Raw genomic sequence first — 20300 nt, forward strand, 5'->3', positions numbered from 1 at the left:
TCCCTCTCTCTCCCCCGCCGCCTCCTCTCTCTCCCCCCCCCGCCGCCTCCTCTCTCTCCCCCCGCCGCCTCCTCTCTCTCCCCCGCCGCCTCCCTCTCTCCCCCCGCCGCCACCTCTCTCTCCCCCCGCCGCCACCTCTCTCTCCCCCCGCCGCCACCTCTCTCTCCCCCCGCCGCCTCCTCTCTCTCCCCCCGCTCTCCCCCACCTCCTCTCTCTCCCCCGCCACCTCCTCTCTCTCTCCCCCGCCACCTCCCTCTCTCCCCGCCTCTCCCTCTCTCCTCTCTCTCCCCGCCCACCTCCTCTCCCTCTCCCCGCCCACCTCCTCTCTCCCCGCCCACCCTCCTCCTCCTCTCTCCCCCCACCTCCCTCTCCTCTCTCTCCCCGCCACCTCCCTCTCCTCTCCCCCCGCCACCTCCCTCCTCTCTCTCTCCCCGCCACCTCCTCTCCTCTCTCTCTCCCCGCCACCTCCTTCCTCTCTCTCTCCCCGCCACCTCCTTTCCTCTCTCTCTCCCCGCCACCTCCCTCTCCCTCTCTCTCCCCGCCACCTCCTCTCCTCTCTCTCTCCCCGCCACCTCCTCTCCTCTCTCTCACCCCCCCCACCTCCTCTCCTCTCTCTCTCCCCGCCCACCTCCTTTCCTCTCTCTCTCCCCGCCACCTCCTTTCCTCTCTCTCTCCCCGCCACCTCCTCCCCTCTCTCTCCCCGCCACCTCCTCTCCTCTCTCTCCCCGCCACCTCCTATCCTCTCTCCCCGCCACCCTCTCCTCTCTCTCCCCGCCACCTCCTCTCCTCTCTCTCCCCGCCACCTCCTCTCCTCTCTCTCCCCGCCCCCTCCTCTCCCTCTCTCTCCCCCGCCACCTCCTCTCCTCTCTCTCTCCCCGCCACCTCCTCTCCTCTCTCTCTCCCCGCCCACCTCCTTCCTCTCTCTCTCCCCGCCACCTCCTCTCCTCTCTCTCCCCGCCACCTCCTCTCCTCTCTCTCTCCCCGCCACCTCCTCTCCTCTCTCTCTCCCCGCCACCTCCTCTCCTCTCTCTCTCCCCGCCACCTCCTTTCCTCTCTCTCTCCCCGCCACCTCCTTTCCTCTCTCTCTCTCCCCGCCACCTCCCTCCCTCTCTCTCCCCGCCACCTCCTCTCTCTCTCCCCGCCACCTCCCTCTCCTCTCTCTCTCCCCGCCACCTCCTCTCTCTCTCTCTCTCCCTGCCACCTCCTTTCCCTCTCTCTCCCCGCGCCACCTCCTTTCTCTCTCTCTCCCCCGCCACCTCCTCTCCTCTCTCTCCCCGCCACCTCCTCTCCCTCTCTCTCCCCGCCACCTCCTATCCTCTCTCCCCGCCACCTCCTCTCCTCTCTCCCCGCCCACCTCCTCTCCTCTCTCTCCCCCCCACCTCCCTCCTCTCTCTCCCCGCCCACCTCCTCTCCTCTCTCTCTCCCCGCCCACCTCCTCTCCTCTCTCTCCCCGCCACCTCCTCTCCTCTCTCTCTCCCCGCCACCTCCTTTCCTCTCTCTCTCCCCGCCCACCTCCTCTCCCTCTCTCTCCCCGCCACCTCCCTCTCCTCTCTCTCTCCCCGCCCACCTCCTCTCCTCCTCTCTCCCCGCCCACCTCCTCTCCCTCTCTCTCCCCGCCACCTCCTTCCTCTCTCTCTCCCCCGCCACCTCCTTTCTCTCTCTCCCCCGCCACCTCCTTTCCTCTCTCTCTCTCCCCCGCCACCTCCTCTCCTCTCTCTCTCCCCGCCACCTCCTTTCCTCTCTCTCTCCCCGCCACCTCCTTTCCTCTCTCTCTCCCCGCCACCTCCTCTCCTCTCTCTCCCCGCCACCTCCTCTCCTCTCTCTCTCCCCGCCACCTCCTCTCCTCTCTCTCTCCCCGCCACCTCCCTCCTCTCTCTCTCCCCGCCACCTCCTTTCCTCTCTCTCTCCCACCACCTCCCTCTCCTCTCTCTCCCCGCCCACCTCCCTCCTCTCTCTCCCCGCGCCACCTCTCCCTCTCTCTCCCCGCCACCTCCTCTCCTCTCTCTCTCCCCGCCACCTCCTCTCCTCTCTCTCCCCGCCACCTCCCTCCTCTCTCTCTCCCCCGCCACCTCCTCTCCCTCTCTCTCCCCGCCCACCTCTTCTCTCTCCCCGCCACCTCCTCTCTCTCTCTCCCCCCACCTCCTCTCTCTCTCCCGCCACCTCCTCTCCTCCCCCGCCTCCCTCCTCTCTCTCCCCGCCCACCTCCTCTCTCCCTCCCCGCCACCTCCTCCTCTCTCTCCCCCGCCACCTCCTCACCTCTCCTCTCTCCCCGCCACCTCCTCTCCACTCTCTCTCCCCGCCACCTCCTCTCCTCTCTCTCCCCGCCACCTCCTCTCCTCTCTCTCCCGCCGCCACCTCCTCTCTCTCTCCCCGCCACCTCCTCTCTCTCTCCCCGCCACCTCCTCTCCCCCCACCTCCCTCCTCTCTCTCCCCGCCACCTCCTCTCTCTCCCCGCCACCTCCTCTCCTCTCCCCCCCCACCTCCCTCCCTCTCTCTCCCCCGCCACCTCCTCTCCTCTCTCTCTCCCCCACCACCTCCCTCTCTCCCCCACCTCCTCTCTCTCCCCGCCACCTCCTCTCCCCGCCACCTCCTCTCTCTCCCCGCCACCCCTCTCTCTCCCCGCCACCTCCTCTCCTCTCTCTCTCCCCGCCCACCTCCCTCCTCTCTCTCTCTCCCCGCCACCTCCCTCTCCTCTCTCTCTCCCCGCCACCTCCTCTCCCTCTCTCCCCCGCCCCACCTCCCTCTCTCTCCCCGCCCACCTCCCTCTCTCCCCGCCCACCTCCTCTCCTCTCTCTCCCCGCCACCTCCTCTCTCTCCCCGCCACCTCCTCCTCTCCTCTCTCCCGCCACCTCCCTCTCCTCTCCTCTCTCCCCGCCACCTCCTCTCCTCTCTCTCCCCGCCCACCTCCTCTCCTCTCTCTCCCCGCCACCTCCTCTCCCTCTCTCTCCCCGCCCACCTCCTCTCCTCTCTCTCTCCCCGCCACCTCCTCTCCCTCTCTCTCCCCGCCACCTCCTTTCCTCTCTCTCTCCCCGCCACCTCCTCTCCTCTCTCTCCCCGCCACCTCCTCTCCTCTCTCTCTCCCCGCCACCTCCTCTCCTCTCTCTCTCCCCGCCACCTCCTCTCCTCTCTCTCTCCCCGCCACCTCCTTTCCTCTCTCTCTCCCCGCCACCTCCTTTCCTCTCTCTCTCCCCGCCACCTCCTTTCCTCTCTCTCTCCCCGCCACCTCCTCTCCCTCTCTCTCCCCGCCCACCTCCTTTCCTCTCTCTCTCCCCCGCCACCTCCTTTCCTCTCTCTCTCCCCGCCACCTCCTCTCCTCTCTCTCGACCCGCCACCTCCCTCTCCTCTCTCTCTCCCCGCCACCTCCTCTCCTCTCTCTCTCCCCGCCACCTCCTCTCCTCTCTCTCCCCGCCACCTCCTTTCCTCTCTCTCCCCACCACCCTCCTCTCCTCTCTCTCTCCCCCGCCACCTCCTCCTCTCTCCCCGCGCCACCTCTCCTCTCTCTCTCCCCGCCACCTCCTCTCCTCTCTCTCTCCCCGCCACCTCCTCTCCTCTCTCTCTCCCCGCCACCTCCCTCCTCTCTCTCTCTCCCCGCCACCTCCTCTCCTCTCTCTCCCCGCCACCTCTTCTCTCTCCCCGCCACCTCCTCTCCTCTCTCTCTCCCCGCCACCTCCTCTCTCTCTCCCCGCCACCTCCTCTCTCTCCCCGCCACCTCCTCTCCTCTCTCTCCCCGCCACCTCCTCTCTCCCCGCCACCTCCCTCCTCTCTCTCTCCCCGCCACCTCCTCTCCTCTCTCTCTCCCCGCCACCTCCTCTCCTCTCTCTCTCCCCGCCACCCTTCCTCTCCTCTCTCTCCCCGCCACCTCTTCTCTCTCCCCGCCACCTCCTCTCCTCTCTCTCTCCCCGCCACCTCCTCTCTCTCTCCCCGCCACCTCCTCTCTCTCCCCGCCACCTCCTCTCCTCTCTCTCCCCGCCACCTCCTCTCTCTCCCCGCCACCTCCTCTCCTCTCTCTCTCCCCGCCACCTCCTCTCCTCTCTCTCTCCCCGCCACCTCCTCTCCTCTCTCTCCCAGCCTGAATCTACATCCTAAATTGCACCCTATTCCCTATATAATGCACTACTTTTGACGAGGGCCCTATAGGGATTATGATGCCATTTGGGGCTCAGCCTATGAAGTGCCCTTCAGCTTTGAGTTGTATTCTTGTGAGACCTTTCCGTCTCTGCCTTTGTGTGTACATAGAGTGATATTACATCGTCTCAGGTCACCACCATGAATGTTAATGCCTTCTTTCAATGTTTTTTTAAGGGCTTTGTGAATTTTAATCAGAACTAGCACCTCTTCTCTCAAAATCATTATCACATACAGTACCAGTCATTCGGGGATTTTCTTAGTTTAAAAAATAATTTTCTACATTGTAAAATAATAGTGAAGACATCAACTATGGAATAACACAGTAACCAAAAAAGTGTTAAACAAATCAAAATATATTTTATATTTTAGTTTCTTCAAAGTAGCCACCCTTTGCCTTGACAGCTTTGCACACTCTTGGCATTCTCTCAACCAGCTCCTCCTGGAATTATTTTCCAACAGTCTTGAAGGAGTAGTAACCCAGTCACCGTCCAGTCTACCTGATGGGGAATAACAGTCCAGTCTAATGAAGATGGGGAATAACAGTCCAGTCTACCTGATGGGGAATAACAGTCCAGTCTAATGGAGATGGGGAATAACAGTCCAGTCTAATGAAGATGGGGAATAACAGTCCAGTCTAATGAAGATGGGGAATAACAGTCCAGTCTACCTGATGGGGAATAACAGTCCAGTCTAATGAAGATGGGGAATAACAGTCCAGTCTAATGAAGATGGGGAATAACAGTCCAGTCTACCTGATGGGGAATAACAGTCCAGTCTACCTGATGGGGAATAACAGTCCAGTCTAATGGAGATGGGGAATAACAGTCCAGTCTAATGAAGATGGGGAATAACAGTCCAGTCTAATGAAGATGGGTCTGACTAATGGGGAATAACAGTCCAGTCTAATGAAGATGGGGAATAACAGTCCAGTCTAATGAAGATGGGGAATAACAGTCCAGACTAATGAAGATGGGGAATAACAGTCCAGTCTAATGGAGATGGGGAATAACAGTCCAGTCTAATGAAGATGGGTCTGACTAATGGGGAATAACAGTCCAGTCTAATGAAGATGGGGAATAACAGTCCAGTCTAATGACGATGGGGAATAACAGTCCAGTCTACCTGATGGGGAATAACAGTCCAGTCTAATGAAGATGGGGAATAACAGTCCAGTCTAATGAAGATGGGGAATAACAGTCCAGTCTACCTGATGGGGAATAACAGTCCAGTCTAATGAAGATGGGGAATAACAGTCCAGTCTAATGAAGATGGGGAATAACAGTCCAGTCTAATGAAGATGGGGAATAACAGTCCAGTCTACCTGATGGGGAATAACAGTCCAGTCTAATGAAGATGGGGAATAACAGTCCAGTCTAATGGAGATGGGGAATAACAGTCCAGTCTAATGAAGATGGGGAATAACAGTCCAGTCTAATGAAGATGGGGAATAACAGTCCAGTCTACCTGATGGGGAATAACAGTCCAGTCTACCTGATGGGGAATAACAGTCCAGTCTAATGGAGATGGGGAATAACAGTCCAGTCTAATGAAGATGGGGAATAACAGTCCAGTCTAATGAAGATGGGGAATAACAGTCCAGTCTAATGAAGATGGGGAATAACAGTCCAGTCTAATGAAGATGGGGAATAACAGTCCAGTCTAATGAAGATGGGGAATAACAGTCCAGTCTACCTGATGGGGAATAACAGTCCAGTCTAATGAAGATGGGGAATAACAGTCCAGTCTAATGAAGATGGGGAATAACAGTCCAGTCTAATGAAGATGGGGAATAACAGTCCAGTCTAATGAAGATGGGGAATAACAGTCCAGTCTACCTGATGGGGAATAACAGTCCAGTCTAATGAAGATGGGGAATAACAGTCCAGTCTAATGAAGATGGGGAATAACAGTCCAGTCTAATGAAGATGGGGAATAACAGTCCAGTCTACCTGATGGGGAATAACAGTCCAGTCTACCTGATGGGGAATAACAGTCCAGTCTAATGAAGATGGGGAATAACAGTCCAGTCTAATGAAGATGGGTCTGACTGATGGGGAATAGCAGTCCAGTCTAATGAAGATGGGTCTGACTGATGGGGAATAGCAGTCCAGTCTAATGAAGATGGGGAATAACAGTCCAGTCTAATGAAGATGGGGAATAACAGTCCAGTCTACCTGATGGGGAATAGCAGTCCAGTCTAATGAAGATGGGGAATTACAGTCCAGTATAATGAAGATGGGGAATAACAGTCCAGTCTAATGAAGATGGGGAATAGCAGTCCAGTCTAATGAAGATGGGGAATTACAGTCCAGTATAATGAAGATGGGGAATAACAGTCCAGTCACTGTGTCCATCCTCAGTGCTGAAAACTAGCTAAGAATCACCTTCAAATGTCTCTCTTGTGTGTGTGATTCTTAACCTTCTTTAACCTTCATAGGCCCTTGGCCCAGATGATATGGCAGTCAGGCTCGGGAAGACTACTGGACCCCTGTATTAAATACAACCTCTCTGTTCCCTCCTCCTCTTCCTGGGACAGTCTCAGAAACAGAATGTAGATCTGAGCAGACAGGCCAAGTTCGCCCAGACACCGTCCTTCGCTCTCTTCGTCACCCTGAAGAACGTGGTGTGTAAGATCGGAGAAGATGCAGAGGTCCTCATGTCGCTCTACGACCCTGTTGAGTCAAAGTTCATCAGGTATGTAACCTCCTATGACGTCATGGGGTTAAATGTCATCATGTATAGTACATAGAGCCCATAGGGAGAGCGTTGCATTGCGGGCTTTGTAGTCGACTTGAGCTTCAACAGATTTTCGCAACGATTTTCACAAGTTACTACCAAACTTATCATAATGACAAATTGAGACATTTGCTCGCAAAAAAATATTGTTCTTATTTAACACTCTAATTTGTAGGAATTAGTTGTTTTGAATTGTTTCTTTTAAGGTTAAAGGTCATCAGGTATGCCAAGGGTCGCAAGAGTCCTGGACACTTTCTCAAATTTCCCACATTTTCCTGAAATCCCAGTTGAAGGATTCCCTCCCTGGTTAGAGCATTCCCTCCCTGGTTAGAGCATTCCCTCCCTGGTTAGAGCATTCCCTCCCTGGTTAGAGCATTCCCTCCCTGGTTAGAGCATTCCCTCCCGGTTAGAGCATTCCCTCCCGGTTAGAGCATTCCCTCCCTGGTTAGAGCATTCCCTCCCTGGTTGGAGCATTCCCTCCCTGGTTAGAGCATTCCCTCCCGGTTAGAGCATTCCCTCCCGGTTAGAGCATTCCCTCCCTGGTTAGAGCATTCCCTCCCTGGTTAGAGCATTCCCTCGCTGGTTAGAGGATTCCCTCCTTGGTTAGAGCATTCCCTCTCTGGTTGGAGCATTCCCTCCCCGGTTAGAGGATTCCCTCCCCGGTTGGAGGATTCCCTCCCCGGTTGGAGGATTCCCTCCCCGGTTGGAGGTTTCCCTCCCCGGTTGGAGGATTCCCTCGCCGGTTGGAGGATTCCCTCGCCGGTTGGAGGATTCCCTCGCCGGTTAGAGGATTCCCTCGCCGGTTAGAGGATTCCCTCGCCGGTTAGAGGATTCCCTCGCCGGTTAGAGGATTCCCTCGCCGGTTCGAGGATTCCCTCGCCGGTTAGAGGATTCCCCCGCCGGTTAGAGGATTCCATCACCGGTTAGAGGATTCCCTCGCCGGTTAGAGGATTCCCTCGCCGGTTAGAGGATTCCCTCGCTGGTTAGAGGATTCCCTTGCTGGTTAGAGGATTCCCTTTTCCCTGGTTAGAGGATTCCCTTTTCCCTGGTTAGAGGATTCCCTCCCCGGTTGAAGGATTCTCTCCCCGGTTGGAGGATTCTCTCCCCGGTTGGAGGATTCTCTCCCCGGTTAGAGGATTCCCTTGTCCCTGGTTGGAGGATTCCCTTGTCCCCGGTTGGAGGATTCCATTGTCCCTGGTTGGAGGATTCCCTTGTCCCTGGTTGGAGGATTCCCTTGTCCCTGGTTGGAGGATTCCCTTGTCCCTGGTTGGAGGATTCCCTTGTCCCTGGTTGGAGGATTCCCTTGTCCCTGGTTGGAGGATTCCCTCCCCGGTTATAGGATTCCCTCCCCTGGTTAGAGGATTCCCTCCCCTGGTTAGAGGATTCCCTCCCCTGGTTAGAGGATTCCCTCCCCTGGTTAGAGGATTCCCTCCCCTGGTTAGAGGATTCCCTCCCCTGGTTAGAGGATTCCCTCCCCTGGTTAGAGGATTCCCTGGTTAGAGGATTCCCTTTTCCCTGGTTAGAGGATTCTCTCCCCTGGTTAGAGGATTCTCTCCCCTGGTTAGAGGATTCTCTCCCCTGGTTAGAGGATTCTCTCCCCTGGTCAGAGGATTCCCTCCCCGGTTAGAGGATTCCCTCCCCGGTTAGAGGATTCCCTCCCCGGTTAGAGGATTCCCTCCCCGGTTGGAGCATTCCCTCCCCGGTTGGAGCATTCCCTCGCCGGTTAGAGGATTCCCTCCCCGGTTAGAGGATTCCCTCCCCGGTTAGAGGATTCCCTCCCCGGTTAGAGGATTCCCTCCCGGTTAGAGGATTCCCTCCCCGTTTAGAGGATTCCTCCCCGGTTGGAGGATTCCCTCCCCGGTTGGAGGATTCCCTCCCCGTTTAGAGGATTCCCTCCCCGGTTGGAGGATTCCCTCCCCGGTTGGAGGATTCCCTCCCCGTTTAGAGGATTCCCTCCCCGGTTGGAGGATTCCCTCCCCGGTTGGAGGATTCCCTCCCCGTTTAGAGGATTCCCTCCCCGTTTAGAGGATTCCCTCCCCGGTTGGAGGATTCCCTCCCCGTTTAGAGGATTCCCTCCCCGGTTGGAGCATTCCCTCCCCTGGTTAGAGGGTTCCCTCGCCGGTTAGAGCATTCCCTCCCTGGTTAGAGGATTCCCTTGCCGGTTAGAGGATTCCCTCCCTGGTTATTTCCTCACTATTCCGGGAATCCTCTCATCAGGATTTCTAGAGAACCTCTGAATCATGGGAATAGTATTGTTCTCGGCCCGCGTCCAGAGCCAGGAACGTTACAGCACAGACCCGGCTGCCAGCCTGGGGGTCTTCTCTTGTTCCAGGATAATGTTCAGGGAACGCCTCATCTGTGTACGACGTTAGTCAGTCGATTGTCATTTGTTCATCTTGAGACGAGAGAGTTGATTTGTGATGCCAGATTGTAAAGCTAAAAGGTTGATGTTGGTTCTTCCCCTCCTCCCCAGTGAGAATTACCTGGTGCGATGGTCCAGTCAAGGCCTGGTGAAAGATATAGACCAGCTACACAACCTGAGATCTGTCTTCACTGTGAGTATATGTAGATATAGACCAGCTACACAACCTGAGATCTGTCTTCACTGTGAGTATATGTAGATATAGACCAGCTACACAACCCCTGATCAGTCTTCACTGTGAGTATATGGAGATATAGACCAGCTACACAACCCCTGATCAGTCTTCACTGTGAGTATATGTAGATATAGACCAGCTACACAACCCCTGATCAGTCTTCACTGTGAGTATATGGAGATATAGACCAGCTACATAACCCCTGATCAGTCTTCACTGTGAGTATATGTAGATATAGACCAGCTACACAACCTGAGATCTGTCTTCACTGTGAGTATATGGAGATATAGACCAGCTACATAACCCCTGATCAGTCTTCACTGTGAGTATATGGAGATATAGACCAGCTACATAACCCCTGATCAGTCTTCACTGTGAGTATATGTAGATATAGACCAGCTACATAACCCCTGATCAGTCTTCACTGTGAGTATATGTAGATATAGACCAGCTACATAACCCCTGATCAGTCTTCACTGTGAGTATATGGAGATATAGACCAGCTACACAACCCCTGATCAGTCTTCACTGTGAGTGTATGTAGATATAGACCAGCTACACAACCTGAGATCTGTCTTCACTGTGAGTATATGTAGATATAGACCAGCTAAACAACCCCTGATCAGTCTTCACTGTGAGTATATGGAGATATAGACCAGCTACATAACCCCTGATCAGTCTTCACTGTGAGTATATGGAGATATAGACCAGCTACATAACCCCTGATCAGTCTTCACTGTGAGTATATGGAGATATAGACCAGCTACACAACCTGAGATCTGTCTTCACTGTGAGTATATGGAGATATAGACCAGCTACACAACCCCTGATCAGTCTTCACTGTGAGTATATGGAGATATAGACCAGCTACACAACCCCTGATCAGTCTTTACTGTGAGTATATGGAGATATAGACCAGCTTGTCTTCCTCACCGTGAGTATATGTAGAGTGTTGGCTGCTGCTGCACGGTTGTTTACCCAGACCTGTCTTGAGGGATGTCGGTGTGTGTGTGTGTGTGTGTTACCCCCTGTTTGGGCGGCGGTGTTTGAAGCTCCCCGGCTCTGAAAGGAAGGGAACGACCCAGAGCGACCCGGTTTGTTTGTCAAAGGTCACCTCTCTACTAATGGCTGGCCAAGGGCTGCCCGGGTCACCAAGCGTCTACGTACGACGAGCTAGTTGGCGCCCGCTACTCCGCTCGCTACACTGGCGGCACAGCATGGATCACAGCAGGACATGAACCATGGACACAATTCACAATTAAATAGGGAGTTAAAGCAATTCGGGAGTGAAAACGGCCTCCTTAACAAAAGTTTATCCTCCTTTGAAAAGGTTCTCTCAGCCTGGTGGTGTTACTGCTACAGTCTAATAAACAGATCAGCCTGGTGGTGTTACTGCTACAGTCTAATAAACAGATCAGCCTGGTGGTGTTACTGCTACAGCCTAATAAACAGATCAGCCTGTTGGTGTTACTGCTACAGCCTAATAAACAGATCAGCCTGTTGGTGGTGGTGTTACTGCTACAGTCTAATAAACAGATCAGCCTGGTGGTGGTGGTGTTACTGCTACAGCCTAATAAACAGATCAGCCTGGTGGTGTTACTGCTGCAGCCTAATAAACAGATCAGCCTGGTGGTGGTGGTGTTACTGCTACAGCCTAATAAACAGATCAGCCTGGTGGTGGTGTTACTGCTGCAGCCTAATAAACAGATCAGCCTGGTGGTGGTGGTGTTACTGCTACAGCCTAATAAACAGATCAGCCTGGTGGTGGTGGTGTTACTGCTGCAGCCTAATAAACAGATCAGCCTGGTGGTGGTGGTGTTACTGCTACAGCCTAATAAACAGATCAGCCTGGTGGTGGTGGTGTTACTGCTGTAGCCTAATAAACAGATCAGCCTGGTGGTGTTACTGCTACAGTCTAATAAACAGATCAGCCTGGTGGTGGTGGTGTTACTGCTGCAGTCTAATAAACAGATCAGCCTGGTGGTGTTACTGCTACAGTCTAATAAACAGATCAGCCTGGTGGTGTTACTGCTACAGCCTAATAAACAGATCAGCCTGGTGGTGGTGGTGTTACTGCTGCAGTCTAATAAACAGATCAGCCTGGTGGTGTTACTGCTACAGTCTAATAAACAGATCAGCCTGGTGGTGTTACTGCTACAGTCTAATAAACAGATCAGCCTGGTGCTGGTGGTGTTACTGCTACAGTCTAATAAACAGATCAGCCTGGTGGTGGTGGTGTTACTGCTGCTGCCGAATAAACAGATCAGCCTGGTGGTGTTACTGCTACAGTCTAATAAACAGATCAGCCTGGTGGTGTTACTGCTACAGTCTAATAAACAGATCAGCCTGGTGCTGGTGGTGTTACTGCTACAGCCTAATAAACAGATCAGCCTGGTGGTGGTGGTGTTACTGCTACAGCCTAATAAACAGATCAGCCTGGTGGTGGTGGTGTTACTGCTACAGCCTAATAAACAGATCAGCCTGGTGGTGTTACTGCTACAGTCTAATAAACAGATCAGCCTGGTGGTGGTGGTGTTACTGCTGCAGCCTAATAAACAGATCAGCCTGGTGGTGGTGGTGTTACTGCTGCAGCCTAATAAACAGATCAGCCTGGTGGTGGTGGTGTTACTGCTGTAGCCTAATAAACAGATCAGCCTGGTGGTGGTGGTGTTACTGCTGCAGCCTAATAAACAGATCAGCCTGGTGGTGGTGGTGTTACTGCTGCAGCCTAATAAACAGATCAGCCTGGTGGTGGTGGTGTTACTGCTGTAGCCTAATAAACAGATCAGCCTGGTGGTGGTGGTGTTACTGCTACAGCCTAATAAACAGATCAGCCTGGTGGTGGTGGTGTTACTGCTGTAGCCTAATAAACAGATCAGCCTGGTGGTGGTGGTGTTACTGCTGTAGCCTAATAAACAGATCAGCCTGGTGGTGGTGGTGTTACTGCTACAGTCTAATAAACAGATCAGCCTGGTGGTGGTGGTGTTACTGCTGTAGCCTAATAAACAGATCAGCCTGGTGGTGTTACTGCTGTAGCCTAATAAACAGATCAGCCTGGTGGTGGTGGTGTTACTGCTGCAGCCTAATAAACAGATCAGCCTGGTGGTGTTACTGCTACAGTCTAATAAACAGATCAGCCTGGTGGTGTTACTGCTGCAGTCTAATAAACAGATCAGCCTGGTGGTGTTACTGCTGCAGCCTAATAAACAGATCAGCCTGTTGGTGGTGGTGTTACTGCTGCAGCCTAATAAACAGATCAGCCTGGTGGTGGTGGTGTTACTGCTACAGCCTAATAAACAGATCAGCCTGGTGGTGGTGGTGTTACTGCTGCAGCCTAATAAACAGATCAGCCTGGTGGTGGTGCTGTTACTGCTGCAGCCGAATAAACAGATCAGCCTGGTGGTGTTACTGCTGCAGCCTAATAAACAGATCAGCCTGGTGGTGTTACTGCTACAGCCTAATAAACAGATCAGCCTGGTGGTGTTACTGCTGTAGCCTAATAAACAGATCAGCCTGGTGGTGTTACTGCTGCAGCCTAATAAACAGATCAGCCTGGTGGTGGTGGTGTTACTGCTGCAGCCTAATAAACAGATCAGCCTGGTGGTGTTACTGCTGTAGCCTAATAAACAGATCAGCCTGGTGGTGTTACTGCTGCAGCCTAATAAACAGATCAGCCTGGTGGTGTTACTGCTACAGCCTAATAAACAGATCAGCCTGGTGGTGTTACTGCTACAGCCTAATAAACAGATCAGCCTGGTGGTGGTGGTGTTACTGCTACAGTCTAATAAACAGATCAGCCTGGTGGTGTTACTGCTACAGCCTAATAAACAGATCAGCCTGGTGGTGGTGGTGTTACTGCTGTAGCCTAATAAACAGATCAGCCTGGTGGTGTTACTGCTGTAGCCTAATAAACAGATCAGCCTGGTGGTGGTGGTGTTACTGCTACAGCCTAATAAACAGATCAGCCTGGTGGTGTTACTGCTGCAGCCTAATAAACAGATCAGCCTGGTGGTGGTGGTGTTACTGCTACAGCCTAATAAACAGATCAGCCTGGTGGTGTTACTGCTGTAGCCTAATAAACAGATCAGCCTGGTGGTGTTACTGCTGCAGCCTAATAAACAGATCAGCCTGGTGGTGGTGGTGTTACTGCTGCAGCCTAATAAACAGATCAGTCTGGTGGTGTTACTGCTGTAGCCTAATAAACAGATCAGCCTGGTGGTGGTGTTACTGCTGCAGCCTAATAAACAGATCAGCCTGGTGGTGGTGGTGTTACTGCTACAGCCTAATAAACAGATCAGCCTGGTGGTGGTGGTGTTACTGCTGCAGCCTAATAAACAGATCAGCCTGGTGGTGGTGGTGTTACTGCTACAGCCTAATAAACAGATCAGCCTGGTGGTGTTACTGCTACAGCCTAATAAACAGATCAGTCTGGTGGTGGTGGTGTTACTGCTGCAGCCTAATAAACAGATCAGCCTGGTGGTGGTGGTGTTACTGCTAAAGCCTAATAAACAGATCAGCCTGGTGGTGGTGGTGTTACTGCTACAGCCTAATAAACAGATCAGCCTGGTGGTGGTGGTGTTACTGCTGCAGCCTAATAAACAGATCAGCCTGGTGGTGTTACTGCTGCAGCCTAATAAACAGATCAGCCTGGTGGTGTTACTGCTACAGCCTAATAAACAGATCAGCCTGGTGGTGTTACTGCTACAGCCTAATAAACAGATCAGCCTGGTGGTGGTGGTGTTACTGCTGCAGCCTAATAAACAGATCAGCCTGGTGGTGTTACTGCTACAGCCTAATAAACAGATCAGCCTGGTGGTGGTGGTGTTACTGCTACAGTCTAATAAACAGATCAGCCTGGTGGTGGTGGTGTTACTGCTGTAGCCTAATAAACAGATCAGCCTGGTGGTGGTGGTGTTACTGCTACAGTCTAATAAACAGATCAGCCTGGTGGTGGTGGTGTTACTGCTGTAGCCTAATAAACAGATCAGCCTGGTGGTGTTACTGCTGTAGCCTAATAAACAGATCAGCCTGGTGGTGGTGGTGTTACTGCTACAGCCTAATAAACAGATCAGCCTGGTGGTGTTACTGCTGCAGCCTAATAAACAGATCAGCCTGGTGGTGGTGGTGTTACTGCTACAGCCTAATAAACAGATCAGCCTGGTGGTGTTACTGCTGTAGCCTAATAAACAGATCAGCCTGGTGGTGTTACTGCTGCAGCCTAATAAACAGATCAGCCTGGTGGTGGTGGTGTTACTGCTGCAGCCTAATAAACAGATCAGCCTGGTGGTGGTGTTACTGCTGCAGCCTAATAAACAGATCAGCCTGGTGGTGTTACTGCTGTAGCCTAATAAACAGATCAGCCTGGTGGTGTTACTGCTGCAGCCTAATAAACAGATCAGCCTGGTGGTGGTGGTGTTACTGCTGCAGCCTAATAAACAGATCAGCCTGGTGGTGGTGGTGTTACTGCTACAGCCTAATAAACAGATCAGCCTGGTGGTGTTACTGCTACAGCCTAATAAACAGATCAGTCTGGTGGTGGTGGTGTTACTGCTGCAGCCTAATAAACAGATCAGCCTGGTGGTGGTGGTGTTACTGCTAAAGCCTAATAAACAGATCAGCCTGGTGGTGGTGGTGTTACTGCTACAGCCTAATAAACAGATCAGCCTGGTGGTGGAGGTGTTACTGCTGCAGCCTAATAAACAGATCAGCCTGGTGGTGGTGGTGTTACTGCTGCAGCCTAATAAACAGATCAGTCTGGTGGTGGTGGTGTTACTGCTGCAGCCTAATAAACAGATCAGCCTGGTGGTGGTGGTGTTACTGCTACAGCCTAATAAACAGATCAGCCTGGTGGTGTTGGTGTTACTGCTACAGCCTAATAAACAGATCAGCCTGGTGGTGTTACTGCTACAGCCTAATAAACAGATCAGCCTGGTGGTGTTACTGCTGCAGCCTAATAAACAGATCAGCCTGGTGGTGGTGGTGTTACTGCTACAGCCTAATAAACAGATCAGCCTGGTGGTGTTACTGCTACAGCCTAATAAACAGATCAGCCTGGTGGTGTTACTGCTGCAGCCTAATAAACAGATCAGCCTGGTGGTGTTACTGCTACAGCCTAATAAACAGATCAGCCTGGTGGTGGTGGTGTTACTGCTGCAGCCGAATAAACAGATCAGCCTGGTGGTGTTACTGCTGCAGCCTAATAAACAGATCAGCCTGGTGGTGGTGGTGTTACTGCTGCAGCCTAATAAACAGATCAGCCTGGTGGTGTTACTGCTGTAGCCTAATAAACAGATCAGCCTGGTGGTGTTACTGCTGCAGCCTAATAAACAGATCAGCCTGGTGGTGGTGGTGTTACTGCTACAGCCTAATAAACAGATCAGCCTGGTGGTGGTGGTGGTACTGCTGCAGCCTAATAAACAGATCAGCCTGGTGGTGTTACTGCTACAGCCTAATAAACAGATCAGCCTGGTGGTGTTACTGCTACAGCCTAATAAACAGATCAGCCTGGTGGTGGTGGTGTTACTGCTACAGCCTAATAAACAGATCAGCCTGGTGGTGGTGGTGGTACTGCTGCAGCCTAATAAACAGATCAGCCTGGTGGTGTTACTGCTACAGTCTAATAAACAGATCAGCCTGGTGGTGTTACTGCTACAGTCTAATAAACAGATCAGCCTGGTGGTGGTGGTGTTACTGCTGCAGCCTAATAAACAGATCAGCCTGGTGGTGTTACTGCTACAGCCTAATAAACAGATCAGCCTGGTGCTGGTGGTGTTACTGCTGCAGCCTAATAAACAGATCAGCCTGGTGGTGTTACTGCTACAGTCTAATAAACAGATCAGCCTGGTGCTGGTGGTGTTACTGCTACAGCCTAATAAACAGATCAGCCTGGTGGTGTTACTGCTACAGCCTAATAAACAGATCAGCCTGGTGGTGTTACTGCTACAGTCTAATAAACAGATCAGCCTGGTGCTGGTGGTGTTACTGCTGCAGCCTAATAAACAGATCAGCCTGGTGCTGGTGGTGTTACTGCTACAGCCTAATAAACAGATGAGCCTGGTGCTGGTGGTGTTACTGCTGCAGCCTAATAAACAGATCAGCCTGGTGCTGGTGGTGTTACTGCTGCAGCCTAATAAACAGATCAGCCTGGTGGTGGTGGTGTTACTGCTACAGCCTAATAAACAGATCAGCCTGGTGGTGGTGGTGTTACTGCTGCAGCCTAATAAACAGATCAGCCTGGTGGTGTTACTGCTACAGCCTAATAAACAGATCAGCCTGGTGGTGTTACTGCTGCAGTCTAATAAACAGATCAGCCTGGTGGTGTTACTGCTGTAGCCTAATAAACAGATTAGCCTGGTGGTGGTGTTACTGCTGCAGCCTAATAAACAGATCAGCCTGGTGTTGTTACTGCTACAGCCTAATAAACAGATCAGCCTGGTGGTGTTACTGCTGCAGTCTAATAAACAGATCAGCCTGGTGGTGTTACTGCTGTAGCCTAATAAACTCCATGGTCATTCTGCAGTGCTGCTCCGTGGTCATACTGCAGCGTAGCTCCGTGGTAACACTGGAGCTCCGTGGTAACACTGGAGCTCCGTGGTAACACTGGAGCTCCGTGGTAACACTGCAGCTCCGTGGTAACACTGTAGCTCTGTGGTAACACTGCAGCATAGCTCCGTGGTCACACTGCAGCGTAGCTCTGTGGTAACACTGTAGCTCCATGGTCATACTGCAGCGCTGCTCCGTGGTCATACTGCAGCGTAGCTCCGTGGTAACACTGCAGCGTAGCTCCGTGGTAACACTGCAGCGTAGCTCCGTGGTAACACTGCAGCGTAGCTCCGTGGTAACACTGCAGCGTAGCTCCGTGGTCCTACTGCAGCGTAGCTCCGTGGTCATGCTGCAGCGCTGCTCCGTGGTCATACTGCAGCGTTGCTCCGTGGTCCTACTGCAGCGTAGCTCCGTGGTAACACTGCAGCGTAGCTCCGTGGTAACACTGCAGCGTAGCTCCATGGTCCTACTGCAGCATAGCTCCGTGGTAACACTGCAGCGTAGCTCCATGGTCCTACTGCAGCGTAGCTCCGTGGTAACACTGCAGCGTAGCTCCGTGGTCATACTGCAGCTCCGTGGTCATACTGCAGCGCAGCTCCGTGGTAACACTGTAGCTCCGTGGTCATACTGCAGCGCAGCTCCGTGGTCATACTGCAGCGCAGCTCCGTGGTCATACTGCAGCGCAGCTCCGTGGTCATACTGCAGCACAGCTCCGTGGTAACACTGTAGCTCCGTGGTCATACTGCAGCTCCGTGGTCCTACTGCAGCGTAGCTCCGTGGTCATGCTGCAGCGCTGCTCCGTGGTCATACTGCAGCGTTGCTCCGTGGTCCTACTGCAGCGTAGCTCCGTGGTAACACTGCAGCGTAGCTCCGTGGTAACACTGCAGCGTAGCTCCATGGTCCTACTGCAGCATAGCTCCGTGGTAACACTGCAGCGTAGCTCCATGGTCCTACTGCAGCGTAGCTCCGTGGTAACACTGCAGCGTAGCTCCGTGGTCATACTGCAGCTCCGTGGTCATACTGCAGCGCAGCTCCGTGGTAACACTGTAGCTCCGTGGTCATACTGCAGCGCAGCTCCGTGGTCATACTGCAGCGCAGCTCCGTGGTCATACTGCAGCGCAGCTCCGTGGTCATACTGCAGCACAGCTCCGTGGTAACACTGTAGCTCCGTGGTCATACTGCAGCTCCGTGGTCATACTGCAGCACAGCTCCGTGGTAACACTGCAGCTCCGTGGTCATACTGCAGCTCCGTGGTCATACTGCAGCTCCATGGTAATGTGTAATAGCTTCACTCTTTCTCAGTGTTTCCTCATCCTGGTCCTGGGGACCTAAAGGGGGCTTTGTTTGTTGTTCCCTGGCACGACACATCCCGTTCAAATGTTCAACTCATCTCTTTCATCTAGCTTTCATCCAGGTGTGTAGTGCTAGAGCAACAACTCAAATGTGCACCCCCCCCCCCCACTTCTATCTACAATGAACAATAATATAAAGTTTTGGTCCCATGTTTCATGCTCTGAAATAAAATTTCCCAGAAATCTTCCATTCGCACAAATAAACCTGTTTACATCTCTGTTAGTGAGCGACTTTCTCCTTTGACTAGTTCATCCATCCATCTGTCAGGCCTATCAACACACTGATTTAAACAGCATCATCATCACACAATTGTTGTAATGTTGCGTTTCTATTATTTGATCAGTATAAATGATTTGTTTCCCGATCTGTAACTGAAGTTGTGTAGGAATACAAGACAGGTACAACAGGGTGGTTTTGCTCCTCCCAATACCACCACTGAGTCTATTGGTTGTCGTCGTTCTCTCTTCCCCCCCAGGACCTTGGCAGTGAGGATTTAAAGAGAGAGAAGATCAGCTTTGTGTGCCAGATCGTTAGAGTTGGACGGATGGAGCTACGTGACAACAACACCAAGAAGCTGACCTCTGGGCTGAGGAGACCCTTTGGAGTGGCAGGTAAATGGTGTCTGTGTCTTTAAACCCGGAGACTACTGGACCTAGCCTGGGTACCGGTCTGTTTGTGTTAACATTCCTCTGTCTCTATCAGTAACAGAGACTACTGGACCTAGCCTGGGTACCGGTCTGACCGTGCTAACATTCCCCTCTGTCTCTATCAGTAACAGAGACTAATGGACCTAGCCTGGGTACCGGTCTGACCGTGCAAACATTCCTCTCTGTCTCTATCAGTAACAGAGACTACAGGAATTAGCCTGGGTACCGGTCTGACCGTGCAAACATTCCTCTCTGTCTCTATCAGTAATAGAGACTACAGGAACTAGCCTGGGTATCGGTCTGTTTGTGCTAACATTCCTCTCTGTCTCTATCCGTAACAGAGACTACTGGAACTAGCCTGGGTACCGGTCTGACCGTGCTAACATTCCTCTCTGTCTCTATCAGTAACAGAGACTACTGGACCTAGCCTGGGTACCGGTCTGTTTGTGTTAACATTCCTCTGTCTCTATCAGTAACAGAGACTACTGGACCGAGCCTGGGTACCGGTCTGACCGTGCTAACATTCCTCTCTGTCTCTATCAGTAACATAGACTACTGGAACTAGCCCGGGTACTGGTCTGACCGTGCTAACATTCCTCTGTCTCTATCAGTAACAGAGACTACTGGAACGAGCCTGGGTACCGGTCTGACCGTGCTAACATTCCTCTCTGTCTCGATCAGTAACAGAGACTACTGGACCTAGCCTGGGTACCGGTCTGACCGTGCTAACATTCCTCTCTGTCTCTCTCCGTAACGGAGACGACTGGAACTAGCCTGGGTACCGGTCTGACCGTGCTAACATTCCTCTCGGTCTCTATCAGTAACAGAGACTACTGGAACTAGCCTGGGTACCGGTCTGTTTGTGCTAACATTCCTCTTGGTCTCTATCAGTAACAGAGACTACAGGAACTAGCCTGGGTACCGGTCTGTTTGTGCTAACATTCCTCTCTGTCTCTATCCGTAACAGAGACTACTGGAACTAGCCTGGGTACCGGTCTGTTTGTGCTAACATTCCCCTCTTTCTCTATCTGTAACAGACTGCTATAGCATTGACCTTCTATACTATATGTTTCTATCTGTAACAGACTGCTATAGCATTGACCTTCTATACTATATGTCTCTCTGTAACAGACTGCTATAGCATTGACCTTCTATACTATATGTCCTGTCTCTATCTGTAACAGACTGCTATAGCATTGACCTTCTATACTATATGTCTCTATCTGTAACAGACTGCTATAGCATTGACCTTCTATACTATATGTCTCTATCAGTAACTCACTGCTATAGCATTGAC

The 20300-nt window shown here is 52.5% G+C and overlaps 1 protein-coding gene across 1 annotated transcript in view; it reads left to right on the plus strand.

The window, feature by feature from the left end:
• The window catches only part of LOC135513383 (dedicator of cytokinesis protein 1-like), a 1066221-nt gene that overhangs the window by 22279 nt on the left and 1023642 nt on the right, over nt 1-20300 (plus strand). The window contains 3 exon segments of the mRNA XM_064936309.1: nt 6665-6822; nt 9338-9419; nt 18832-18967. Coding sequence (XP_064792381.1) covers nt 6665-6822; nt 9338-9419; nt 18832-18967 — 376 coding nt within the window.

Source organism: Oncorhynchus masou, chromosome 24 (genome assembly GCF_036934945.1).
Source record: "Oncorhynchus masou masou isolate Uvic2021 chromosome 24, UVic_Omas_1.1, whole genome shotgun sequence".
NCBI lineage: Eukaryota > Metazoa > Chordata > Actinopteri > Salmoniformes > Salmonidae > Oncorhynchus > Oncorhynchus masou.